We start from the raw sequence: 21,186 nt of genomic DNA, 5'->3' as shown, positions 1-21,186 counted from the left end.
ACCCAGTGGACGCAACGGGAGGTACGCGGTTCTCTTCCGACTACGCTACAAATCCGGGACAGGAGCAAGTGCTACGAACGCTCCTTACGTCCTTCACTCATTCAAACTAAGTCAAGAAGCTACTGATACAACGAAGGCACGCGAAGCTGAACGTCAACAGAAACGACGAACTGAAAACTATAGAGGGGGATGCTGAATTTCCCGCTGGAAAGCTGTGGCGGGAAGCGCCACGCGCCTTGCAGCTCAACCAGCCCCGTCCGCAGCGCCTCTGATGGTGATTGTGGCAGGATGCCCCTAGGGATTGGCCAACCAAAGAATCCATCACGAGATAGTTTCGCGTTCAATCACCGTCGTCATCTTCCCGTAGGCGAACCGCCGAAGAAGAAGAAGGTGAAGACAAAGCTGCGAAGAGGAGGGCGCGTACATTGCTCTCAGCCGGTGCACCAATCTCAACAACCTTTACTTCACCAACGCTGACGGAGACTACCGATTCTATCACAGAGACAACATCGACAAGAACATGATGGACGAGTTTCGGCGCCTCGAGAACCACCGCCTACTCACTGTACACAACAGTACTTGCGTGCCTTTGCCACCAATGTGAACCCGGATGCAGAATTCCCACTGGCGCTAGTAAAAACCAGATCACTCAACATAACGGCAACACAATGGAACCACACAGAACCGCCACGATGCTTCACATTCTCATCAGGGTTCCCCACGGGAAGATGGTGTAATTTTTTAAGTGCGAATTCACTTCTTAAGCGAGCCTGAAGCGTCCGCCGCCGTCCGCATAGCAACAGCTGCGGGTGCGCGCGCTCCTCGTCTTCCTTGGCAACGGGGGGAGATGGGCGCGCGCTGCCTGGCCGCTGACATGGCACATACCCACGTGGGGGATTGGCCAGGAATCTCCTCGTCTTCCTTGCCAACGGGGGGAGATGGGCGCGCGCTGCCTGGCCGCTGACATGGCACATACCCACGTGGGGGATTGGCCAGGAATCGGGCGTGAGAAGGGCTAATGCACCCGCTTAAAGGAGTACTGACACGAAATTTCAAAGCTGAGATCCGCTCTAGCAATCAAGTACAACGACAACACAAATAGGTGTCTGTGAATAAATGCATCTTTCTTTCTTTGTAGTTGTGTGTGTGTGTGTGATCTCTCTTTCGCGAACATTACCGAACCGCGCAAATTCAACTCGTGCATTCGCACTTTCACATTCTTCCCCTCGGGGAAATGCAGGGAATGTTTTAAAAAAAGCTGCGCACGGAGGTGAGGAGTACCTATTCGTGGACTATCGTTCCGGTTCATAGCACCGCCACACACGTGGAGCGCCAACCCGCGAACACACACAGGGAGCACCACCGCGCCGAGGCATAGTTTTTGAGGTAAACCGTCACACAACAACTAGTTCTCATAATCGCCATTGGAACACCTCCACTAGAACGTGAGTCCACAGAAGCTGATTATGCTACAGGAATAACCTAACACAACAAATCATTAACAACCTTTACACAGGAAGTGCAGAAGAATACACGAGCCATAAACCAACCAAGAAGAGCAAGCCAGCAGGTAGGGACTGCGGTGCCCTTCTCTGCGTGCTTTGTGGGCACGTCTCTCGGAGTAGGGGTCTTGACTTTCCATTTACATTACAATCCACGTGAGCCCCTTGGAACACACTAACAGTCGGGTGGCACCGTGCGTGAAAGTTTACCTTTCTCCCTGAGGAACCTTTCTGCGAAGAGCCTGTGAGCCTTAACTTTACGCTCTTTTGCTTTCTTCCTAATATTCTTCCTCCTTTTCAGTGTTCCGTGGTTTCGCACCTTTCACCGACTGAAGCAGCGCCTGCTTAGCCCCTGCAGCTGCTTCTTAGGCCTTAACACTACATTCGTAGAAATCTGGGAGTGCCGAACCTCCCTGTCTCGGATAGGACTGTACCTTGTAACACAAATTGGCTCCAGAGGGGGAATGTCCTGCGGACCACTTTTACAGCAATGGTTCACCTGGCATTCAACAGACTAGCGGACCCTAACGTGTAATGCCATCGCTTGCACTTGTAGAGAGGTGTCCACGGATTGAGGCATCGGTTTCTGTGTGGCCTCAATTTCAGTAAGCCGCTCCCGAAGCTGCGAGTTTCACTTTTCCATTTCTGCTATTTCTTTAAGTGCTTCTAACTCTATAGGGCATTTTCATCACCCTCTCTTTTTTCCTGCGTGACCGTCCAGTCTGAAAGGTCTGCGCCACTTTAGCCTAAGAGCTTCCCAAGTTCTGTCAACCTGAGTCTGAGCTGCAGGTTCTTCTCTTCCTGCTCGAGTCCTATTCGAGTAGTCTCGGCCTCGGCAGCTCTTTCCCCTCGCGCCTTTGCGAGAGCATCGTCCACCTACACCCGTAACTGTGCATCGCGCAACCCGAGACGCTCCCCTGCGGCTATTACATCTTGCACGTCCATTGTGCACTCACGCAAGGGACCTAAGCGCCGTAACTTTCCGTTGCAGAAACGCCCTGGTCCCTTGTGGAGCCTCTCGGATTGAGCGATGCATTACCATCTTCGTGCACTCTACAGTCATTAAAATATAATTTTATTCACACAACGCTCTAATGCCGCACAACATAGACTTGTGGCTCTCTGGCCTCTAGAACACTTGCGCCGCTTGAGCGCACATACCGCTACTTTTTTGTGGCTCGTGTAAAGGAACAAAAAGTATCACGTATTAACGGCACTATTGAGAGTCCCAATGCTATGCCCGCCTCAGTAATCGTTGTTTCTTGCACTTGCATTTTTCGCAAACCAGGACCCGTGCCTGATGGGGGGATCTCTGCGAGACGTCCTGGATCCGACTCGCCAGCACTCAGACCAGGAATTGTGGCAAGCGCTGGATGAGGCTCATCTGAAAGAATTTGTCAAGGCCAATCCCGACAAACTGCTACTCACCGTGGAAGACAGCGGAAGTAACCTCAGGTATTCCACGGGCGGCATATTGCAGACGCGTTGTGTCGCTTACCTTGTACACCTAACGCAAGGTTTACCCGATTACTTTTCGCAGACATGTGTCTGCATTAAAAAGTTTCAATAGCTAAAGTTTGACAATTTGGAGTGCGAGGAGCTGCTCTTTGACAATAGTATATAGTGCTAGCTCGGTATGCACGTTGTGGGTACGTGAAGAAGGCCGACAGCAGGACGGAACAGTTTGCAAGGGAAAATACGGAGGGGTTGTAATTGCATGCGGGAACTGCGAAGTTGTGGAGTGCTCGCTGATGGGGCCCATATACTGTCATCTTATCGCATTTCGGTCATTTCACACCAAATGTCCCAAAGAGTTTTACTCCATCATCTCAGATTACGTAGAGCGCACACTACCACTTCAGACAGCGGGCCGCAAGTGCGCTTCACTGCGACGATGGTAGCTGCTGAGCAGTAGCGCAGGTCACGTTTGTTTCGAGTTTTCACGCGCTTAGGTGCTTAAATGAGTTTGCCTGGCTGGTACTGGATTTCGGAAGTGCGTCATCAGCAGATCATCAGTTGGCATTCTTAAATGAATTCCACAACGCCGCGCTTATGCAGGTGATACATATGTGACTGGCTGCCAGTCTGGCTATCGGGCATTAGGAAGCTGCAGTTTTTATCGCAAGCGCCAATGTCGGTTGTTTACCACTTGGAAAGCCTAGGTGGTGCAGTAAGACGTGAGCCCAGCAGTGACAGTTGTTAGCGATGATGGCACACAGTGAGAAAGGTGCGCTTACCTTTCGAACGTATTATCGACTCGAACATTCTTGAGAGTTGCTCTTTTAAAGCAAAGCTTTACTAATCTCGTCGAGAGGTCTCGCCGCCGAGGAGGATTTGACTTTCATTTGATTGCAGCTGCGCCGTACCGCATCCCATGACTCTCTGAGTCGAGTTCCGCTGACAACCGCGTTCGCTAGCCGCCGCCACAGCGGCTTCATGCGCTCACAGAAGCTGAGTCTCTGCGCGTGCAGGCGAGCTTGGCCATGAATGAGAGCTCTTCTCTGAGGGTTGCGCGGAGGCTGGAGGCTCTGAGACGTCGTCGGGAAGCGGCTTCTGACCACCCCTCTGATATCGCCCGGCGAGCTGCTTCACTGGAGAGGATTCAGAATGCCAGGCGAGAGAAACTAGCGTCGGAGACTGAGGAAGAGCCGGAAGCGAGACCGTAGACAAAGGCAGGCTTCGGACGAATAGTATAATAATTACAACGTAACCAAAGCTTAACCAAGTGAAATAAAGGCTTACCCAGGCTAAGCCTAAATTTTGCTTGGCATATCTGGGAATACCTCAGCTAAGCTGCAGCCATTTTTCCACTCAACCAGACCTGTGGCACCCAGATCAGGCATATACCTTTCATGTTCTTTTCAGCCGATGTAAGAGGCTGATGGGGTGTATTTGTCCCTGTAAGGTAAGGTCTGTGAAGACTGGCCCTAGCTGCGTGCGAATCGTTTAGCGGTGCCGCCAACCCTGTCGCAAGCGCTCTTTCCATATGGCGTTGCAAAAGGGCTGCACACGGCTGATAATTGAAGCCGTTTTAACCGTAGCACAACTTTAGAATTTCTTTTTGTCTTGTACAGTGAGGATGCCCCGTCGGAAACTAACGGGCTTGTCGGACAGCAGGGAATTAGGTTTTAAGAACTTTTAATGCCTCGGCTTGAAATGTAGCCACCGCAGCTGTGGTGTGGTGACGACAGTTTGAAATGACGGCAAGCGATTTTACACAGAGGTCCCCAGTCTTTTCTGAACGATGGTATGCCACGGAAGGGTCTATCGTGTATTTACGCAGTTGTGCGATTGTGGAGCGGCTTTCACGGGGGATCTGCGCGAAGTCTAAAGAAGAATCATCTCTTCATCTTTTAGGCTGCTGTTTTGCTCTTTCTATGAATCTTCTACAATATCTGAAAATTTTTCCGAAACTTCGGCAGAACCTAAAATTATTTTCTCTGGACTGAAGCGAACACCTCCGATCAAGTGTTGGAGAAATGGCATTAAAGCGAACTCATCTTGCAGTAGTTTTCTCATCCTTCTTGGTGCTGCTCGTTGAGGCTACGTGGGTGTTCTTTTCTACAACTTCTCCCACATCGTCTTCTTCTTCACGGGCGCACTACGGCTCGTCGAACTCGGGGTCATCTAAAGTAGCCCTTAACAATGGCCAAGCACCACACTTTTGAAATCCAGCAGCATATTGCGCATTTTGCCAGCTCTTAAAAAAGCATTTGCCATTATTCCGCCAATGTGGTCCATTGGGATTCAGTCGCCTGGATGGCCAACCATCCACTCATGGCCGGCGTTGTATGGATACCTTGAAAAAACTGACCTGAAGTGGTTGCAGCTTGTGCGTTGCATGTGGAGGCAGGGAGGGCATAATGATCCCGTCGTCCCTGGCATATTGAGTGTCATCCAAGTTCTCGTATGGCTGGAGTGACCATCCTTAATAATTAGAACCTTTTGGTCTCGGGAACATTTGACAACTGCCACAAAGTGCCCCAAAAAGAGGAAAAGAATGCCTTCATTCCCCCAGCCATTTTCTGACACGCATTGTATTGTACCAGGAGGGCGTGTGCTGTCAGCAACGGTCTAAGGTTCCTGCGAGGAGATAACATTGCTGGTGAGAGAGCAAACCCCGTTACTGGTGGAACAAATGACCGTAGCCGTGCGGCCTCTCTACCCACTTGTCATCGCCGACACAGTCATTTCACTTGTCGGCTCGCCTTTGAAGTTCTTCCCATTTTTTCACGTGTCTCTCGAGAGCATTATTGGGAACACGGACCAACCTCGGTGCAGCGCGACTGGAGTCAGTCTTGTCTTGAGCAGGATTCAGTGTTTTGTTGATGTTTTTCTTCCAGGAAGCTCTATATTATGTTCTCTTGTGCTGCCTCCCCAATTTTTAATAATATAGGGGGAGCGGCGACCGACCGGCATGCTAGCGCCTTATTACGGTGTTCATCAGCAAAATAGGCGAGAGTACGCGCACGCGCACAGGTTTTTTTGCTGTATTAGTGGCGTCTGCTATGCCGTTTCCTTGAGAGTGATACACCACTGCCATTGCATCTGAATGACTTTGTGCCCCACGTTGCTTAGCGGCTTTGACGGTAGCAAGACGCCACTGCAAGATAAAACAGGGAGTGTGTTGCCCTGACAAGAACAGCGGAGCAGACGACGATCCCACGAGAGATAGTTATATGCGCGTGCGCGAACCCTCGCCTCTTTTGGCGGCGAACACCGCGATAAGGCGCTCACATGCCGATCGGTCGTCGCTCCCGCAATTATACAAAAATTGGGAGGCTGTGCGTCCACACCATCCAAAACAAAGAAAGAGATATAATGAGCGCAAATAAATGATTCACTAATTGACACTCTTTGAGCCAATTGGATGATTTTTTTCACACGTTTTGCCCCTATCACATGCCCGAATTCAAAAATACTTTTTCCTTTGGCCCACGGCGCCAATTGAACTAAACTTTCGGTGGCATGCAGCTAGCAGGGTAAAGTAACAACACAAATACTTACGTTGTTGTACTGATCTTTATGAGGGGATCCGAAAATGTTGCTGAGAAAATATTTGCTCCTTTTTGGCGGGTCACAAACACACAGGCCCTGTTCGATTTACGGGCGTTCTGGCAGACAGCGGGCTGCCAGAAGCTTGCACTCGAGCATGAAGTTGTGTCATGCTTACTTCGCTCAAGCACCTCCTTAGTGTTCACCGGAAACCGAAAAAAATCCCGCCACCTTCACGAAGTGAATGATGATGAGTGGGGTGAAGCTCCAATGCTTTTCGGTAAAGCTGTGAAACATTCGCCCACACATCATATAAAGACTCGAAACGTTGTTATAGGGGTGATTGTATATACACTTATATACAAGAAGCTTATTATTTACATATCAATGCAATCATCCCGCGCCTGCTCCGATTGGAGGTTCTCTTGCTGCCGCTTGCATGCCGCCTCTGCTTCCCGGGCTCTCTCTTCGGGATCCGCTTGTCGACGAGCCCGCTTTGCTTCGGCTGCGTGAGCCCTCGCCGCTGCCGCCACCTCCGGATCGATGCTGGTGCTGGCTTGCAATTGCTGCCGACGCTGGCGTCTTTCTTCGGCCTTGCGAGCTCTCACCGCGGGGTCTTGGCGGCGCACCCGCATTGCAGCCGCGTCGCGAGCTCTCCGCGCCGCTGCCTTCGCGTCCAAGGTGTTCATGGTGACTAGCTTGTGACTCGCCCCCTTCAGCGACGGCCCGCCATCTAACGGGCGACGGGCATCTAACTAACGGGCATCTAACTTGATGACTAGCTTGTGACTCGCCCCCTTCAGCGACGGGCCGCCATCTAACGGGCGACGGGCATCTAACTAACGGGCATCTAACGGGCATCTAACTATTGCACAGCTGCGCCTCTAACGATCGCCTCGAGAACTAGGGGACACGGCGACGGCGCAACGCGAGACTTGCCGCGAGAAAGAGGAGCTTCGCCGTTAGAATCGAGGAGCAAGCCAGCCCCAAGGAGCAATGAACGCAGCCACCACTTTTCTGTCGTCTGCTGCACTCCACTTCACAAAATGTTGTTTCGCTGTTATGGCCGTTTACATTTTTTGGGCGCGCTCGATACGGGCGGGCCTGTTCCCGAAGCTGAACGCGAGCATGACGCAGTGACGCCGACTCCTTCGGCAGTCTTTTGCTATCACGGGACACTCATTCTTTTCGACGTGCGAAGTCATCACGGTCCTTCAGAAGACGTCATTAGTTATGTCTGTCTGAAACATCCCGCACGTTCTCAAGGTGTTCCTTAGGTAATTATACAAGCCTCAAAACGCGTTTTCTGACGTCGTTTTTTGAATACCAGCCGGCCTGGTTTGCGGAAAACATTAATTATCAAAAATCGATGATTTATTTATTTATTTATTTATTTATTTATTTATTTATTTGTTTGTTTGTTTGTTTATTTATTTATTTATTTATTTATTTATTTATTTATTTATTTATTTATTTATTTATTTATTTATTTAGATTACTGCTAGCCTGGTACCAGGCTTTGAGCGGGTGTGGGCGATACAAAAGAGCGAAAAAATAGGATAATACACATACTACTACATTTGTTGAGTACAAGGCTTTGAAAGAAAAAGAGAACTGTACAAGTACAATCGGTAAGGTATCAACTACACAAGAAGAATTCAATAGGGCACGAAGAAATTATTCCAAGCAAACCAATCCTGCCTTCCCGACACATCCCGTTCGTATGGACACCAGCGCAGTAGTCCCTCCCGAGAAACGAGATTGCACAAAGAAGCAACCCGAAGATTCAGCCACGAGTGACCAGGCCGACTTTGAAGACAGCGTGCCCTCATAGATGGGGAGGGGAGAGAGGCTGGTTACAAATAGAAAACTTGCCGTGCAGTATAGATTGGGCCGACGAAAACATCACGCCCCACTGCACACTTAACAAGAGAAGGCAACCGGTTGCGCGGCGGAGGACCCAGAGCGTGAGAGGAACGACTCCTGCCTGCACCACAAATGTATCGCAGGTATCGCCGGACACCTTCCCACACCCCGCCGTGTGCTGCTGCAGCCTCCCAGATACGAACAAAGATCATTGAAAGTGGTTGAAAAGCCGCAGCCGCCACCCTGCCACACATGTTTAGGGCGTGTTCTAGTAAACCAGAGACACGCTCATCAGCAAGCAATCGAAGGCGGCACTGCTTATCTCCAAGCCGACGTTGAAACAACAGCCGTCGACCTGGCCGAAGACACCGTGAGGGCCCGTTGGTTTCTGACAACCGTATGAAGGGACGTCGACACCGCCACTCCCAAGCAGTGACGCCGTCTGAACAGAGACACGAAAGCTTTTCGTCATCATCAACAACAACAGGGACTTCTGAAACTGAATGTACTTTTAGGATATCGATAGTTTTCTGCGTTTTTTCAATGATGTTGAGCATATTTTCACGTAGCCAAAGGCGACGTAGTTGTCTTTAAAGAAAACAAGTTTATTGGAGCGAACTTGTGCTCCTCTAACAAATCAAAGAATACGCAGGCGGCGAGACAACAGTAAAGAAAATGTGACGTGCGTAGGTGAGCGCCGAGAGTCGAATACCCCGGTATCTGCTATGCAGGCTTTTTATCTTTCGGCGCGCGTGCTTCTCGAACCGTCGATTCACATCTGGAACATTGCGGATCCAAGAAGATTATTCTAGGCTGTTCACGTTAGTTAGGAACGCTCTCCCTATCAGAAGAGATAACACATGCGGCACAGAATGGAACACGCGCTTCCCTTGGCACAGAGATAACACAGACCGGCGCAGCCGGGCAGTAAAAGCAAAACATAAATAAACAAACCCACTGCAATAGGACGTTCTGTTGTCGCGCTGTCGTCGCGGCGTCCACAGACGCTTCGAAAGCTAAGCTGTTTATATAGTCAAGCGTTTGAAACTCGTGAACTGCTGGCACTGGTCCTACATCTCCCCGTTGTTTAGCGCGAAGAAAAGTATAGGTACGTTTGAGGCAAAATATGTGTAATTAGTCGCCAGCGCCCGCGTTCATTTGGTTATGAACGCTCGTTGGGTTGGACGATAGTCAGAGAAAAATTGGCCGCGTATCTGCTCCTTTCGTTGCAAATGCCGTCAAAAGACGATAGTCTTTATCGGCTTTTGCGAAGTAAATGGCTCCCTTCGCTTTCCCGCTCACCTCTGATGTTGTTCCTCTTGCGTCGCGCTCCTCCCAAGGTAAAGACGCCAAAGGTTTGCTTAAATCATTTTATTTTTCCCGCGTTCCACTGCTCCAAACCAGGTGTCTCAATGCGAACGCTGCCGTACGGCGAAGACGCGCGTTAACCGAGGCGCCCTACTTCAGCGTTTATAGAACCGCGTTTCCCTACTCCACGTGCGTTGCAAGCAGAACGTGGAACCTACCTAGTGGAGCCTTGCGTAACTGTTGCCGGTTGATTTCTTAAAATGTCCCCAGAAGCTATAGTGGCGCGGGCGACAGCAGGCGACGGCGGAGTGAATTCTTTTTCTGCAGTTGATGAAGTATTTAATTTCGTAAATTCAAGCATGTTTGATTTTTTTATAAAGGAACACTGCAAATATCACTCCTGTATTGATTTGTTGTCTCATATTTGCGTAATGTCTTGTTCTTCTTCAACAATGTTGACAAGTATGAGCATTCCACTGGACATAGACGGGTAGATTTAGCTGTGACTATATAAGACTATTGCGCAGGCATTGTTTTGCTTTGGCCGGGTGGCTGAATCGGGTCACAGACAGACAGACGGACAGACATACAGACACACAGACATACAGACAGACCAAAATTTCTGGGTTTAAGTAGCCCAAGAAAGACTATCGTCTTTAAAAGCGGCCGTGCAAGAAAAAAAAGGCGCGTTGGAAAAGACGCAGAAAGGCTCCACGCGCAAGAAGAAAAAGGCGCGTTGCAAATGCCGCAGAAAGGCTCCAGCCGCGCAAGAAAACAATTACTCGTTCGCAGCTCCAGCGTACGAAATTAAAGCAAGCACAAAAAGAACAGAACTCCCGCTGGCGCAATTTCAGGCAGGGGGCGCACGAGCACTGCGAAGGCGGGAAATTTGAATTGCATAGGGTGGAGGGGATAACGGCGGTACAGCCCATTATGGCTAATAACGGCGCTGTACTTCCGACAGCTTTTACATTGAGTGGAACGGGTTTAATTTTTTGAAACTTCCAGGCCAAGATGCGACATAGCATGGGCGCCTGCTTGAACTCTTGGCCGCCCTTTCCGCAGCATCGGCCAGCAGCAGCTCGTGTCCCTGGCCCGGGCCCTGCTCCGATCCCCACGCGTGCTTCTGCTCGACGAAGCCACGTCGCACATGGACGGGGACACAGACATGCTGATCCAGGCCACGCTGCGCAAGAGCTTCGCCCGCTGCACCGTCCTCACCATCGCGCACAGGCTGCACACCGTACTCGACTACGACAAGTAAGTGATCTGGGATAAGTATGCGCTGGATGCGTGAGCAGTTCCTGCAGCCTCAGTTGCTATAGAGCCTTATCGAAACTAGCGATTTCACAGTACGAACAGCGAAGAAGTTCGTCAGAGCGGACTCGTTCACGCCTGAGTGTTTCCGTGTCGCAGCGCCACAATGGCACCCAGCTCGTTGAATCCCGGAGGAGTACCAAAACTCCGTGAAACAACACTCGTGATACCTTTCGGAAATTTCCTCTTAGACATCTGAGACGTCGTAGTGTGCCTCACCGTGATCCCGATCATCGAACCCTTGAAAATAACATCCGCGGGAGGCAACGTCTAACGTATTTTTATATATTCTACAGATAGCAGCAATGAATAATATAAAAATACTGTGACCTCCCAGACATCCTAACTATTGCCGCTCTGGATGCACCAAGCTGAAGAAATCACAGAACGAAATTCCGCAGCCGTGGCATTCAACCCAAACAACTCTCGCATGTCTCCTAACTTAGTTCAGCAGTCGTCAGAGCTGCGACGACGCATGTCAGAAAATAACGTTTGGGCCGTTCGATTCGATACGGCGTTTTATGTGCGTGACGTCTCAGTTGCGGCAGTGGTATCCCTCACGTGTTGAAAGAAATTTAGGTATAAAGCGTGCTCATGTGCGTACTATTCGAAATTCTTATATGTACCATGAACTTCATGTCGAAAGGACCTCCTTTATGGTGCAAAGGGTTCGCGAGCCCTACCCTGTCCGACGAAATGACGTCAAGACGAAAGAAACAAAAATCCCCGGTTTATTCCGGGACAGCAAAACCAAAATGACATGAGTAGAAACAGCAGCTCGTAACGCATACGATCACACAACGCGTACAACGCGCCACCGAAAAACGCTTTGCACCGATTGTGCAGAAACGTAGTACGGCGCTTCGCTCTACACTCTCGACAACGTTCGAGCCATTGTACCAAGCCACTCCGTGTGCGCGCACCACATGTGCTGGTTAGTCCGAGCTGGCCAGAGGTCATCGGTCCTTTTGTCCACACCTTGGTGCTCCCATCCTGGTTCCGCTGCCCCCGAGTTGTTCCGTCCAACTGTCCCTCCCGCATCCGAGAGACCAGACGGAGCCGTTGTGCGCATGCTCCGGGCTTGGTACGCACCACACGTGTTCCTCGTCCGCTCACTGTTTATCGTAGGACACGCGCAGGCCTCATGACGCTTATGGGCTGACGTCCGTATCTGTGTTCTTCGCGCGTTCACTGCGCTGTCACCACAACGCGCACCATGCGTAGTAGCTGTAGGCCACATTTTTCTGGGTACACAATTATACCGACGTTTTCTCACGTCCCTCTTTATTAAAATTTAATCAAAAGTTATTTTTCAATCGTTGTTTGCTCCAGTAAAGCTTGGTGTTTGGCTATTTTCTCTCTGCTGTTTATCTCCGTCATATGTGAAACAGCAGATGTTTTCTAAAAAAGGATAAAAAAATTGGACGCAATACATTAAGACTACAATTTCAGACAGTAGGTTGAACATGTAGCGACAGAGTAGAATCAGAGCACGCAGAAGGGAACGTTTGGACATCGTACTTCGAAGGTAAGCAGCTCAGATGAAAAGATGAACAAGAGAATCACGCAACATAGTGGGAACTGGCAGAGTAGTTTTTAAAAGTAGGGGGAAAAGAAATCGACTGGAGAAATTTTAAACTCGTCCGGCATTTTGCCACCATAGACCCCAGTCCGGGTGGAAATATACTGGGGAGAATAGGTTATGGCAGGGGAAAAAAATCCGCAGAAATTCAGAGAATTATTTACTAATGCGTAGCATTCCGATGTCGCTTGTCTTGAGTGTGAGTTTTTTCCAGCAACACGTTTTCGTGTTTCTAAATCCTGTCCGTCCAATTACCTGCGTTTACTCCATTATGACGATTAGAAGTGGAACTTTCGCGAAATCTGCATTATTGTGGAAATGCAAAGCGTTACACGGTTTGCTACTTTCCATAATTATGTTATATTTTCCTATTTGTTGTAGTTTTCAAAATTTCGTTCGACCGATTATCTCATTTACGCTATTATAACGATTACAAGTGGAAATTGTAGTGAACGTAACGGCGATTACAGGTGGAACTTCCGCGATATCTGCGTATTTGTGGAAATGCAGGGCGTTACACAGTCCTGGCTGTAGCGGTACACGGAAAAGAATGCTACGCATTAAAGTAAAAAAAGAATACATCGACGAGGTGGGGGTTGCCACTTGTTTTAAAACTATCGCGCACGAAACACAACGCAAACACACAGTCCTGGCGTCAAGCTGCGCCGATAGAAGTAACTCGACAGGAGCAGGGAAAAGGCGAGGCGAGGCTGCGATGGGATGAGCTATCCACAGATGTCCAGAAATCAGAAATTGCTGAATGCTGATTGAAGCAGATAATGGCGACTGGGACCTGACGCTCGGCGCTCCCACGCAGCAGAGCGGTAAGCCGAAGCAAACACTCAAGGCAGCGGCCGGCGAAAATCGCTAACTGTTCACAGTTCCTGTTGTGTGGTTCTTTTGCTTTGTCTTGTCCTTCGCGCTGTTTTCCCCCGAAAAATAATAACAACGTTTCCAGAACCTACCACGAGCCGAACCACCGATGAAAAGCGCCAAACTGTGCAGTGCGGGAGGAAATTATTCCAGGAGTAAACAATCCGCGCTTTAATATCTGCAATAAGCGAGAACACTTACACTAATGCGGCATACGACAATTAATGGTGCAGTAGTATGGGGATCACACAGAGGGAACATGGAAGCGTGTGGCTTCAGGTACTACCATAGCATCCAAACGACGCCGTGCATGGGACAGCGTACAGTACACTCCACCCGCGCACACTTCATCGGAACGGTCGTCTTCTACTGGCATGCTGCTGGGCTGAAGAGCTGCCGACATCGCCAGGGCCGCGAGCAACAAGAACATATCCTGCGGCGCACATGATTTAGTGTTCCTTGTGCCACCAATAATTGATGGAGTAAAACAAGAACATATTATTTTAGATGCGAAGCATCTCACGGTCGGGGCTATGCCCCTTCCTTGTCGTTGTTGCGCCATCCACACCCATACTGCGCATGCTCGGCTTGGTGAACGCACGGTGGTTTCTAACCCTTTATTGGCTCCTGGAGCGACAGTGTTGCCGGTGTCTTCCTGGGCCGGCACGAGACGAGCACGCTTCACTCACCTTCGACGTTTTATCGTCGTAGGCAGCCGCGTGCGTCGGCTAGTCTCGGCGGGCCGTTTTCACAAGAAGCTCACAACAATCTGGGGAACGTGCATCGACCTCACCTTCAGCAACTTTAGGGTTCATTCACTACACAGCCCCTTACATTTCACAGATTATAAGGCGGTCATAATCAATGCAGAACGCGAACACAGCTCGACGTCACCTACGTTGAACATGATGATGATAATACCTAAATAAAGAAGACAAACTCATACCACGTGCAACGTCTCTCTCTCTCTCTCTCTCTCTCTCTTTAATGCATCTCCACTCTAACACCCCCCCCCCCAATAAAATTACACAATCTTCCCGTAGGGGAACCCTGAGTATATGCGAAACAGGCATGGGGTCAACGCAATTTCCCATTTCGCAGTTCCGGTAAGTGAACAGTGTTGTAGATACCATAGAAACCAAACGGTAAATATAACAGTAGCTACATACCTCAACCTCACGGAAACGTCGCACTGAAAACTAATGGGCGTTTGAATCGACCGCATGGCTGCTTGGCATGCTACTCAGGGTTCCCCTACGGGAAGATGGTGTAGTTTTGTTTTTTTCGATCCTACGACGTGCGCCCCAACATTGCAGCCCGAGCTATGCGCACAATCTGCAGAACACATCGCAGCAGCACAACCGTGGCCACAACTTCAAGCAACATGGTTAAAATTCGGCGCTACCTACTACGATTTATATTCTTTTGGGCATGACATTGATGGCAAGAAATATCACTGCGCGTTCATCCCTCGCTCTATAGCAATTAGCCTGACGTACGGGCTGCGAATAAGCGCACAATAAAAATGTGCCTCTTCTCACTGTAGGCGTTGGAATGTTCCGTGCGAAATTAAATTAGATCACAATATTTCTTTCGGGCCACGGCCAGTACAAATGTTGACTGCTTATTTACCACCAGGAGCACGAGAGTAGCAGACGACGCGCGACCATCCCGATGGCGGGATTCTTGCAATCTCTCGTGCGCTGTTTCCGCGCGGCGACAGTAGAATGCTTTTGATAGGAGCTGCAGCTACGCGCTCCGTCTAAGTGTGAACCCCGTAGTACCTCGATATGACGAGGACATTTTAACTTGCTGCATACAGTGGCGCATTGGGGGTTTTGAATCATGTGTATGTGTATGCGGTATACATGTGTATGTGTATGCGGAGTCATGTGTATGCGGTGGAGCACGCATTTGTGTGAGTGGTATTGTGATTACAATCACGGACATGTGCGCTTATCTGAGCAATGACAGCATCGGCGAGCCCCGTTGCCACGGTTTTGAATTCTATGTTCGCGAGCAATATGGGAGACACGTCGGCTAATTTTTCACGACGCTCTGTTCCTTTTTCTCTCGCCCTGTCACCAGAGCGAGAGATAGGAAAGCGTAGAACAGAGTGGAGAGAGCACATGGAGAGAGAAAAAAAGTTTACTATATTCAACATGGAATGGGGGGGGGGGGGGGGGTAACAACGGAGGTGCCCACAAATAACGAACTACAGTTCTTGGATCTGAGATTGTATTTGAGTGCTGAAAACCTGTGTTGGAGCTGTGCCCCGCGATCACAAAAGTGCTTCATACGCCTTCCACCTTACACATTCGAAACTGGTCAAGCGAGGAGTGGCTACCTCGGCCTTGAAGAACTTGCTTTCGCGATCCTGGCGTCATCCTATCCAGAGCCGCCTTGAAGCCCAAACCAGCCGTCTGCGTAAAGCTGATTTTTCGAATTCGCTCCTTTGCAGCGTGGCCTACAAACTTTTGACAGACTTAAGGAAACAACCACGAGAGCAGGAGCCCCCACCAAGAGAGAAAGGGAAGGTTGCCGTAATACCCTACTACATCCATGGTGTGAGCCACAAGCTCAAGAAAATAGTAGGGCGGTCGGGTGTAGACCTTGTGTACTCTGCTCCTGACAAATTGAGTAGTCTTTGTCGCAAAGTAAACAGCGAATTCCCAGCGACCAAGAGGTGCACGAAGGAACATGCGAAGCCCTTCGTTCAGTTCCGGAAAGAGGGTATCTATGAGATACCATTGCCACGTAAAAGGTCGTACGTTTGCCATAACGGGGCGCTGCCTCAATGACTGCCTTCGGGAGCACGCGTGCGATGTAAGAAACGCAAAAGGGAGCCCGCCCACTGCACACGTTGCAAATTTCCCAAGTTGCTTGATGATGATGATGATTGCTATTGGTTTCCCCTTTGAAGCGAGGTGATGACATGTCATCTTACCAAAAACGACTAATATAACCATGTTTTACACTCTTGGTTTAATATTAGCGCTGCTTAGGGCAGGCACTAAAGCGTATTAGGCTCGAAATACTTTTTTTCCCTGTTACAGGTGGTAACTGTCCTCCCTTCATGTAGATTTGGATGGATACCCCCACATTCTAACACGATGTGCCGCATAGTTTCTGTTTCTTTTCCGCAGACCACGCATACCCCATCATTTTGTGAATACTTCCCCACAAAACTGTTAGTTCGCAGGCAACCTGCTCTAGCCTCAAAAAGCAAAGCACTGCCCTGGGAATTATCGTAGAAATTTTCCTTTCTGATGTTCAATTTCTCAGCCCTTTACATCTCTAACGACGTTTTAGCTTCCATTTTTTCCCTCCATTTATTCGTTTCAATCTGCCGTGCCTCTTTTTTGGTTAACTTGGCTGTTTTAGATTCTCCACTGTTCTTTCCGTATTTCATCGTTAGCCTTCTGGTATTTCTTTAACCACTGCGTCTCAACGCTTTTCAAGCATAGGTACCTTAGCTGCCCACCTTCGTTGATCTATTGCCCTCAACCTCATCTCAAAGCATATTTTACTCTGAGCTTCTCTAACTTCAAACGACGCCCAGCCCATATCTCCCTGAACTGCTTCGTTAGTTGGTGTTCCATGCGCGCCTAAGGCCAAACATCCTACCGTGCTCTGGTTTACTTAATGCCTGAGAGAACGTCTGATTTTAAGCAGAGTACAGCATTCGCAAACGAGAGACCCGGAGCCATTACTCCTTTCCACATTCCTCTTACTACTTCATATTTGTTACCCCCACAGAGCTCCATGCTTCATTATAGCTGCGTTTCGCTTTCCCTTAACCTTAAGTTGCTCCTCGTGAGTTCTTAAGTAGTTATCCCCTTCGTTTACCCACACTCCCAAATATTTATATTCCTTCAATATAGGTAATTCGCCTTGCTGGATAGACACTATATCAGTGGTAGCGTCTTCCTTCTTGCCTTCGTCTTGCCTTCGTTTGAGCAGTGCCACGTGGTGGCCAGGTATCAGGACAGGCTGCGGCGGGAGATCAGAGAAGCCTATAAAATTCACACCCTTTAGCAAGATTGCATCAGCACACGCTCCGTCGCTCTAACCGAAAAAGGAATTGACTATAGTGGGAGCTAGGAGAGACTGTGAGAGCGCTCTGATAAAATTGTGCTGGATGCTGCAGATTTAACAGTAGTTCAGATTACTGTGCCATAGAAGATTTTTAGTTCTTCGTTTTAATGTTTTTACTTTTATTATTCTTTTTGTATTTGTCTTTACTAGATTAGTATGTCACGTCTTTTCTGTGTTTTCATATTTATTGCCTGTTCGCGACAATAAACATCAGTTGTTAATCAGCACAGTGTTTGTGTGATCCTCCTATTATCGAGCTCCTGCGCTTAATTCAGTTATGTACCAACTGTGCCGCGTACACTACGTGTACATATTGGCCCGGATGGGGGGGTTGGCTGCGCACGTGCCAGTGTGGGACCACGTGATAAGGGGAGAGTTTAACAGCTGCCTCGCTGGCGCTTGGTCGCTGAATTTTCGCGATGCATAACGCACGGCTGCCGGAACGCAGCTGTAGGCGCTGTTAACTACCTTTCATGCGTGCCTAGTTTCTGCAAAACCAAGCCAAACACAGCTTTCGTCAGTGACCACCAGTCTTAAAAGTGTTAGGCCTGACCGAAGTTTTTCCTAAGCGTGATATTTTCTTTGTTTTCAACAGAATCCTGGTGATGGCTGGAGGACAAGTGGCGGAGTTCGGCCCTACAAACAAGCTCGCATCCAACCCCCGCTCTATTTTCAGTGCTATGCTACAGCGCGCAGGACTGGAACAGAAACGCGCCCCCCAACACACTCGCCGGAACTCCAGCTTCGGAACTCGGCTGTAGGCCCGCACCACGCACCGCTGACGGGCACCTACCCTAATTTTTTCTTCGCGGCGTTCAGCCCACCAGAGCTGCTACATCCTGCGCTTTCGTCGGTGTGTTGAAGACGCGAAATAAAACATTGACATGTTAAACGCCCAGTGTGTCCCAATAAAGCAAAGCCCGGATTTTCCAAAATTTAAGAATTAAACAGTTATCTAGTGGAAAATACGCTTAAACTGAGTAAGAACGCATCTGTATGCGGTATGACACTGTTTGTGTAGTAACAGTGATTTATTTTGTGCCAGCTGTCCGGCACAAAAAGACCAAAGGGACCTCTGCGGCTGTTGAAATAACCGATAGACGTTCGGCGACGGACCAGGTCCCAGGACACTCCCGCCCGGGTACAGTTTATCACTGAGCGCACCGCACACTGCCTCAACGTTCCCCCACTGGCAGCGTTTGCATAGATGCGGCCACAAATAATTTGCGCTTCCGGCGGGCCTCAGAGAAAGTGATGCCTTGATGTAACATCTATTTTAGATGCAGAGCATCTGATTCACTCGCCTTGTCCCTCCGGCGTCGTCGTCGTCGTCGGCGGCGGCGGCGGCGGCGTTGTCCACCCCTTCCCCATTCTTCTCGCCGCGCCAGCTGCGCTCTCCGCCGCTCACCCCCTCTCCTCTCCGATAGCGAACACTCTCTCGCGAGGGGCATTGGATTGGATTCGATTCGATTGGCTTGGCTTGGCTTGGCTTGGATTGGATTTGGATTGAATTGGATTAAAGTGGATTGTGTTGGATTGTGCTGCGTCATAGCCGCGGCAAGTATCGTCATAGCCGCGGCAGACGCACTGGGGCCGGCGCATGTGCAGTACTCTCTCTTCCGCGGTTTCCTCTCCTTCGGGCGCGCTGCGCATATAACCGGTGTGCCGTGCTCCGGCGAAGCAACATCCACGCTTGGCTCAAACACCTAGAGTCCACGCCGCTTTACAAGTACGCCAACGTCGTCATCGACTGCGACAGGCTTACGCAGTCCCCTCAACGTTATGCGCGCTATAAAACGCGGTCCCTTCGCCGCTCCGCCTATGCGTCGCATCTACACAGGGGTTCCCGCGAGGGGAGGTGGCAGGTATTTGCATTTTCAGAAAAACGGACATAACGGAGGGTATGCAATTTGACTACCATTAAACTTTCCGGACATTTTGCTGCAGTTGTCAAATGTGTGATCGCTCTCGGCAAATTTGGCTTCCCCTGCGCGTGGGGCAACCGGAATCTGTCACGAGAGTAAAAACCTCTTGCTGAGAGTCCAGCCCGACAGTTCTCCCCTTGGTTCCCTGCTTGATTTGACCGAGAGTTCTCCGTCGGGTACGGTGAATACACGTCACCAACTCCGTGGGACTGACACGCTGCGGCCTAACGGCAACATCTAGTGCCTTGCGGAAAAGATTCTTATCTATGTCTCGTCCGAGGACTACTGTAGACGCTCAGAACGAAGGCGCTGCCCTCTCCCCGGTAGGAAATAGTAGCGCTTTTCAATTCTTAAATAGCGTACTCGTTACCGTTCTTACAATTGCCATGATTATTCGGCCGAGTTGCGATTTGCTACCGTTGCGTCTAGCAAGGCGGGTCTGGCACCCTCTGCTACCGGTCTCGAGTAGGGCTTCAGAGCTTTGATTGAACTAACTCGGGTATAGTGCTGCTGCCTGACCGCCAACTGAGCGCTCCCCAATGGGGCCACCCCCGTGTGGCAAACTGCTCAGTCACGCTCTCCGCAAAGGAGGTGAACGCGGCCTCGAATTTCACATTATCTCCTCAAACTATCTACCAAATGCTTTAAATTTTCTTTTTATGCTTTTTTGTATCGTCGTGTGTTTTTGTACTCGCGCTTGACTCCTGATTCACCGCTGTTGCGGCCTACCTTGCGCTTTCGCGAAAGATACTCAAACTCGCTGACTTCCTAATCTAAGTCTGTATCGATTAGAATTATGATATCTACATTGAGGTGGCACATCAGGTCACAAAACAGTTTTAGCAACTCTAAAAAGGAGCAACATGCAATGAGAAAATCACTCTGTATCTGCGTACACTTTTAATCTGGCTGACGAAACCTCGATTATCCACTACTTAGACTGTGCTTATCATAATATGCCAGTAGATAAATATTTTTTGGAGATCTGCTGTCAGTTATTCGCTCCTGTTTGAAAAAATATATACCCAAGAGTGCCAAAAGGGTAGGAAAACCCAGTGCATGAGTAAATAGAAACGTTATTCATTTGAAGAGGCCAATCGTGCGCGTGGAAAGACGCCAAGGCGATGCGCAGAAATAGCTATTATTAGTACGCAAGTGAGAAAGGAACTAAAAGTTGTGGATGCGGCATTTTAAAGTGAAGCTTTAGTGTTTTCAGTGATGGCGTCTCTAACGCGAAAATACCCGTCAGGAAAGCCAACTTTGGTGATATATTCGTGGGTGAAGTGAAAAAAAAAAGATTGGCTCCAGTCCACGCTGTGGAGGTGGTTGGAAAACAAAGCTGTAAACGACACGCACAACAATTGCCCATGCCACGTCCCTTAAATTTATACACGTGGCTCTTCAAAGATTGAAGCCAGAGATTCCGGTAGCCGTTACCTGCAATTCGCGGGGGTGGCGTCCGGAACGCAGCAGCGAATGCCACGGCCGGGCTAGAGCGGCGGACGCAGCCGCTGTAGCCCGGCCGTGAGTCGGGAGAAAGAAAACAGAGAGGAGCGTTTTCGAAGGGTGAGACAGCGGAACCTAGCCACCCTGATGTGTAAGTTCGGGGCTACACCACCGCCCGACACAAGCACAGACACCGAAACAATTGAGCATGGGAACTTACTTATTCCCTTTATGCCTATTTAAACTAGTTAATTTAGTGAATTGGAGATTGGGA

General features: G+C 49.5%; 1 protein-coding gene across 7 annotated transcripts in view; it reads left to right on the top strand.

The window, feature by feature from the left end:
* Nucleotides 1-18,454, top strand: part of LOC144165193 (multidrug resistance-associated protein 1-like) — a 333,102-nt gene extending 314,648 nt beyond the window's left edge. For all 7 annotated transcript variants that reach the window (XM_077695311.1, XM_077695307.1, XM_077695310.1 and 4 more), the window contains 3 exons: nt 2,791-2,957; nt 10,737-10,931; nt 18,137-18,454. In XM_077695311.1, coding sequence (XP_077551437.1) covers nt 2,791-2,957; nt 10,737-10,931; nt 18,137-18,302 — 528 coding nt within the window. In that variant the 3' untranslated portion in view covers nt 18,303-18,454. The remainder of the gene's footprint in view (nt 1-2,790; nt 2,958-10,736; nt 10,932-18,136) is intronic.
* The last annotated feature ends 2,732 nt before the right edge of the window (nt 18,455-21,186 follow it).

The sequence above is a fragment of the Haemaphysalis longicornis genome, unplaced genomic scaffold, assembly GCF_048455015.1.
Source record: "Haemaphysalis longicornis isolate Haplotype H1 unplaced genomic scaffold, Haemaphysalis longicornis Haplotype H1 scaffold_14, whole genome shotgun sequence".
Classification (NCBI taxonomy): Eukaryota; Metazoa; Arthropoda; class Arachnida; order Ixodida; family Ixodidae; genus Haemaphysalis; species Haemaphysalis longicornis.
This window is presented reverse-complemented; position numbering and strand designations above follow the sequence as displayed.